Below are 7,111 nucleotides of genomic sequence, written 5' to 3' on the forward strand. Positions count from 1 at the left end.
GCCAGTTTACCAGGCGCCTTTGCAGTTTGTTTTCTGCTGTGCCATTGAACTAAAAGCAGGTTTGGATTCATTACAAAAGTGTAGTAAGATATGTAGACGTAAGATATCGTTGCTGCCAGGCAGAAACCTTGTATATATCTTCATATTTAAACCTTTTCTCTTCCTAAATGAATGCCATACTTCATACTACAGTGTCAAACCAAAGTAGCAAAAATAGCAGATCAACAACTACAAATCCACAACAAGTGACAGCGGTTAAGTCTGTCTGTTGGTTTTCATAAATACTGAACCAACAGAAATGAGTAACAAGAGCTTGTGACTTACTAAATAATTACTACTTTATTACATTGGATCATTGGATTTTATGTCTATTCCTTGTACCTTGTTTATGGACCTGAGTCCGCTAATAAATATTGTTGATCCATTTTATTTTCCCCTATCATGATGTTATTGGATTTATAGATGCATTCAGTTTATCCAGCATCTTAGTCACATGGCTCTGTTAAGCTAACTGCTAATTTAGACAATGAGTGCATACTTTTATTAATTTATTTATTCATTTGTTAGTTACATTTATTCATTTGTTAGTTACATTTATTTTGTCTACAGCAGTGGTTCTCAACCTGTGGGTCGGGACCTCCAGGGGGGTCCCCAAATTATTTTGGGGGGTCCCCAGATGATTAACTTAATGTGCAACATTGTTTTCTCACTCAACAGTAAACAAACCAACATAAAGTTTAAGTGTATAGAGGGTATCTGCACATTTCCAAAGTTGCGAGGCGTTGTGAGCATGTAGATCAGCTATTTTCACAATAGAACCATGTTATACAAAATGTAATTCCTCAACTCTTAGTGCTATTTTAAAACGCTGTTATTGTTGATTAGTCACCTTGTTTTGGACACATTTAGCTGTGTTGCTTAGTTATACCTTGTTGTAAAGGTGACTAATCAACAATAGCAACGATATAAAATACAATAACAAATGGTATTATTGAAAGGGAGACGTTTTTTTTAGGAGTTAGATCGGAGTGTGCTCTCTGTCCAGCCTCCTGTTTGCAACCCAATAAATCGCCAGAGGAACCATTGCTTCTGCAGAAGCGTTTATGATCAACGTCTGTGGACCCCCAAAAAGTTACATTTGAGGTACATTGCATTTAAATGTTTTAGGTTTATTGTTACGATTAGGTTTAGGCATATTTTTTGTGAGGTGAGGGTTAGATTATTTAGGCGTAGCTTTTGATGAGTTTAAAGTAGGACTAGGGATAGTTTTAGGGTTCTTTAGTAGCCTATGTAAAAACAAGGATTGACGCAACACGGTCCGCATCGATTCACACAAACGATTTTGGAATTAAAAACGTTCATCACCACGGAGAGAGCTGTGTGACCGAGGCCAGGTGATCCTCCCCGTGTAGAGGCAAATTTAGCTGTAGGAACTTGACCAGTGACCACTGAGCTGTGCGTGGGTGCGCAATCGTGATGGGTATACGGGGAGTAGTAGCCTGAGATCGCTTCCAATTTCGGGTTTCTGATCCGGTCGGGATTGGAAATCAACCGGCTTCATCGAGACACGTCTGGGTGCATTTTGCGAAGAGATGCGTTATATATAGTTTAATCTATATACATTTATTTGTGAGTTAATTTTCTCCATTGAGATGACTGACATCATCTGAAGTCATAGACCACGAGACTAGCACAGTATGTCCCTATATGGGCATTACAGGATATGGGCTTAATATTGATGACATCAGGGATTGCCATATATGGGCATAAAAGGGACAAAGACTGGCGCAGAAATCTCCATATATGGGAGAGTCTTTTTCGCAGGTCTTTCAGTCCGAATGTATCAAAAATGCTAAGGTTAAGGTAGAGACAACAACCACACAGGCAATTTTTAGTTTCATTAAGCGAAGCTTGGCCAATGTGACCCTGGGCGTACAACAAACTTCGGAGCTTAGCTCCTTCCAGGAGCACCGCTCAAAGATATGTAATATTTAATGTAGCAGACTGAATATTCTCAGAAAAAAAAGATTTATATTTTTTCACAGGCTAGAATCTTCATTCAAATTAATGAGGAACTGGCCCTACTAACATGGAGCAGACATCCATTCTTCATATACAATGTGCAATTACCAAGAATGAAAATTATCACCCAAGTGAAAACAACACGATAAAAAAAATTGTGGGACAAACCAAATAAAGGATAAAGGTTCATAGTTCAGGAGGGTGAAAGCTGATGAACTGACTCTTGTGGTCGCCATGTCCCGTCGTCTTGAGTGGGTTGTCCATTCCAGCAGGCTGCCTTGCTGAAGCAGTTTCATGGTATCAATTGGAAGCCTGCGACGTAAGGTGTGACACGTGTGTGTCATGACAGTAGCCGTTGTGACTGTTGACAACATCCAGTTCCATGTAAGGTGTAGTGCAATTCTGGGTGTGTAACATGTGCGTGTCTCATGCGTGTTCAGCCTTCTCGCCAATAAGCCACATGATCTGGAAGCACAGGGCCAGGAAGCCCGTCCCCAGCAGATCCCCAAAGGCTGTCAGGTAGGGGATGGAGAAGGTGTCGGGGTCCGACCCGTGGCACCAATGCCAGTTGACCATGCAGTTAGCCAGGTAGAGCAAGATAATCACCTGCAGAAGTGCAGCGCTCAAGTAGGAGGCGACGAAGATAAACGTTGGGTTACCTCCCGTCAGGCCAAAGATGGTGTAGAGGAAGACCAGGTGTCCCGGAGCGACAAGGAGAAGGAGCACACGGGCCGAACGAGAGTTCAACATGGGACCAAAGAAGGTGGTGCAAGGTGTGGGGCACCTCTTGGCATTGGGGTTCGGGGCCCCCATGGGAAGGCCGTTCATGTGCAGATAGGTGGAGATTCTACTGGCTTGAATTGCGACCAGGTTTCCTCCCACCCCGTTGATGACTGGAGTGAAGACAGCCATGCCCTCGAAGTTTGGATTGGAGATGGTCTTCTCTAGGATGAGACCGCCAATGCTGCTGATGAACATAGCGATGATGACGGGCTTCCAGCCTGAGTAAAGCACCTCCCTGGTGGAGGGGACACTCCTAGCGATGAGCACCCACAAGGGACACAATGCCACAAACAGCATACACACTAACGGGTTGGCATAGTCATTGGTCAGCAGCTGCTTGTACAGTCCAGTTGAGATGCTTGCCAGCAGAGAAACGGTGATGAGGTCTCCCAGGCTGGAAGCCAGGGGCGTAGTCACGTTATCAGGGTTGATCCCCACCTTCCGGGACGCAATGATCACACTAATCATCATCAACCCTAGCAGCAGAGAGGCAATGAATGCAGTGGCCACGCTGGACGCACACAGCAGTACGGCATGATCCAGCCGGAACTGTTGCTCTGAGATAGAGCCAATAATAACCGCAACTATAGAGGCAACGAAACCACAAACAGTGGCCTGGACCTGGATGAGGGCCAAGTTGCCTATGATCCTCTTCCACGTGTCATTGCCCTTGTCCATCTGACCAATGTTAGCTGCTGTTGAGAGTCTTGCAGCCAGTGTCATCTCCAAGTCACCTTTGAGCCCCATCAGCCCTGGGACGAGTATGAAGATATAGGTGACATCTGTAAAAACCTTCCAGTGTTGAACAATGTCTAGTACATACCCTGCTGCCACAGTCCCGAACCCGGCCAACAGGAATGGAAACACTACCTGGAAAAGGATGCTAAGGGAGGTCTCATTCAGAGGTGCCGGTGGTTCAGGGCTCCGGTCGGTGGTGCTGGTGACATTGCTTTGGCTGGAATTCACTACCATCTCTGACCAATTGTCGCCATCATTCTCACTCGCTCTGTCCGTGAAGGAGATGACCTCTGTGAGCTCGTATGCGCCTCCAGTGGTGTTCTCCGGTCTAACCTTGTCTAGGTGCTTCGTAAGGATGACCGACTGAACAGTTCCATTCGAGTTAAGGAAGGTTGGCATTCGCACTTCCTCATTCTTCCTATCCGTTACCCCAGAGGACATGTAGATGCTGATGTCTAGAGAGGTTGTGGTGGGTGCTTGTGTAGGCTGAAGGAGGGTTGAAGGGAAACCTGCAGATGGGGTGGTCGGGGGCAACGGAACACCTTCCCTATCCCCTGCCGTCCCTAATGGTGCGATGTGAGCCATGGAGACACCCTTGTCCAAGTTAGTGTGACCTAACCCCTATGGAGACTGTTGAGTTCCACTGTATAGACCTGACGGAAGCCGCCCAAGGTAGTTTGATCTAACCTAACCCCCTCTGGGGACCTTGAAGTGGTGCTGTATAGACTGGAGGCAAGAGGTCCTCTCATGCTCTGTCGACTTCTGTCTTTCTCACTCTCACTCTCGCTCTCACTCTCGCTCTCGGTCGTCATCGGACTACTTTGACGTCTATAGGTTTCTTCGACAACTTATGTATAAAGACAGATGTCACCCATACAACAGAAACTGTCACTATGGACACCTAACAATGCCAATTCACGCAGGTGCCTTTGCAGTTCATTGAACAATCTTGACTGGATCCACTTATTTCCAACGGAAACAGTTTTCTGCTCTTCTGTTTTCCATTGAAGTAAAATTAGTTTTAAAATTCATTAATCGCAGCTTTCAGGTAGCGGGAGAGATAAGTGTAGTTACAATGTAAGATTTTTGTTTTCTGCAGCAAATCATTGTAAAATATAGCAAGGGATGTCTTTTTCGCTGCCTCGAGGCACATTAGGCTTACAGTTAAGTAAAACCACAGTTAATGTAAAAAGTTAAAAACTTTAAATATGATTTAAATGGTTGTAAATATATGTATTTTGTAATGTGTAATAATATTGAGGTGTGGTCGACGATATGTTTATTTAAAGGTCAATTACCGGTAATTAAGATTTTAATCGGAAACCCAGGTTGTGACCTTTTATCACTGTACAAGTCAGTCTACATTTTGATCCAAAGGCCTGTCCATACTTTGACCGAAACCAAACTTTTCGGTCAAAAGGTCCGCTTAGACTACAAAATGACGACTTCTGAAAAGCATTACACCGAATGAGGGTTCGGAAATTTGCACATCGGAAATCGCAACTCTATACTATTGTAGCCCCCACAGTTAGTACCAGCCATGAACCAGCGACAACAGCCCTGCTAATCGGGCTCAGCCCTATTAGCACGACTGGTTGTGCATTGGACTGGCGAGTGGGAGTCCCGGGTTCAATCCCCGCTTCCGCGTATCACTACAATCTGGCGTTGTCGGCAGGATGAGAAGCGTAATGTCCTCGTGAGGAGCAACAGTGGCACGTCGTGTGCGGCGGTCTGCGGCGTGAACTGTGAAGCGCGAGGGCGCGCTCCAAAAGACCTGGGGGGTGAATGTAGCCCCCACAGTTAGTACCAGCCATGAACCAGCGACAACAGCCCTGCTAATCGGGCTCAGCCCTATTAGCACGACTGGTTGTGCGTTGGACTGGCGAGTGGGAGTCCCGGGTTCAATCCCCGCTTCCGCGTATCACTACACTATGGACAGGTCTTCAGGCACAATTTAGGTTACCTCCAAAAATCGAATGATATGAGATCAGATCAAATCAGGAAAGACAGATATACCCTTTAATTTCCTTAGTGTTGCCGTAAGTAAACCTCAGAATGTCTCTGGCCATCCACACACTTCTATCTCGCGAACTGCTGCTAGTTTGCGAGATTAGATCCGGCAGAGACCGAGACAGACCGACAGGCAGACAAACATGGGTGAAAACATCATCTCCGGCCTCGATCTCATTAATCGAAAATACCCATCCTTGGTTCTGGTGTCTGATATTGTCCTTCTAATGTGTGTGGGGGCCGTGTTTTTTCAATTACTCTTCATAAGTAAAAATTTAAAAATAAATAAATAAAACTAGAAAAGCAGTCCCTGCTGAAACTGTGTGGGCTCGCTGAGAACAAGCACAAAGTATATTATGTACAGTAGAAAATGTACACATCCCTCCTCAGACGGAATTTCGATTCAGCTCAAGCCCCAACAGTATAAGGCCATGGCTACACGGAGCTGGATTTTTCATATATCCTGGTTTTTCAGATATCCACATAGAAAAATATCTAGGTCCACACGGAGCTGGATATTTCATATATCCCGGTTTTTCAGATATCCACATAGAAAGATATCTAGGTCCACACGACAAAGATATCTAGGTCTAACAAGCACACACACAGTAAAGTCTTCAGAGATATCCGGGTTCCCTGTCTACACGGATCCAGTGAATCGGATATTTTTCAATCTCTCCACTTATTTATCCGGTTTAAAAAATATCCAGCTTCGCGGCCAAAATATCCAGCTTCATGTGGCTGCAAGCCCCAACAGCACAAAAAAATCACACTCGTGTGAACTGAGCGGTGGTGTGTGTGTGTGTGTGTGTGTGTGTGTGTGTGTGTGTGTGTGTGTGTGTGTGTGTGTGTGTGTGTGTGTGTGTGTGCAACAGCGCCCCTCCCTTAACATGTGTGGTCAGAAAAGGTTACTGCAGGCTACGGACACGGAGACAGACAGACATACATACCCACACACACGGCCACGTATAGGAGCGTTGTGACCACCGCTCAAAAATGTCTAGCTTCAGAAATATCCAGCTCTGTGTAGCCATGGCCTAAATGGCCAGGGGAATCCACTGGGAAACTGTTTTTTCAAAAATCTCAAAAAGTATGCCAATTTGTAAAGAGAAAAGTACAAGCAATGATAACTGCGTAAAGCTGAAAAAGTTGACGTTTCAACAACATTTCTAGCTCAAAGAATGTGGAAATAGTAGGATGCCAAAAAAAGTGGCGGAAAAAATAAATATAAATTGAGGACAACTGGTGCAATTGCGAGCCCATAATAAATGAAAAAAGTAATTGAAAATACATGCACAGCCCCTCCCTTTAATACATACCGACGTTTTATACTTAGCGGCACTATACAGTAGTCATCATTGACATAAATACAAAATAAATAATACTAATGATAATGGAACGTATTGCTAACATTAACAATTGACAATTTGAACTATTAATAATAGTACTAGAGTGATTCTCAAAAAAATATCCTATTCATCATCATCGCCGCTATAAACAAATAATAATACATGTGATCAGTGAAAGATAGTGCTACTTTGATAGCCTCTGTAACTAT

General features: G+C 44.4%; 1 protein-coding gene across 1 annotated transcript; it reads right to left on the reverse strand.

Moving 5' to 3' along the window:
- Nucleotides 1-2,448: 2,448 nt before the first annotated feature.
- Nucleotides 2,449-4,355, reverse strand: LOC308290643 (solute carrier family 41 member 1-like; the record flags this gene model as incomplete). Its single annotated transcript, XM_080732553.1, has 2 exons — nucleotides 2,449-4,052; nucleotides 4,319-4,355. The coding sequence occupies 2 exons, from the start codon at nucleotides 4,353-4,355 to the stop codon at nucleotides 2,449-2,451; spliced, it is 1,641 nt and encodes a 546-aa protein (XP_080588679.1).
- Nucleotides 4,356-7,111: the final 2,756 nt, after the last annotated feature.

The sequence above is a fragment of the Nannobrachium achirus genome, assembly GCF_963921795.1.
Source record: "Nannobrachium achirus genome assembly, chromosome: 9".
In the NCBI taxonomy this organism is placed as follows: domain Eukaryota; kingdom Metazoa; phylum Chordata; class Actinopteri; order Myctophiformes; family Myctophidae; genus Nannobrachium; species Nannobrachium achirus.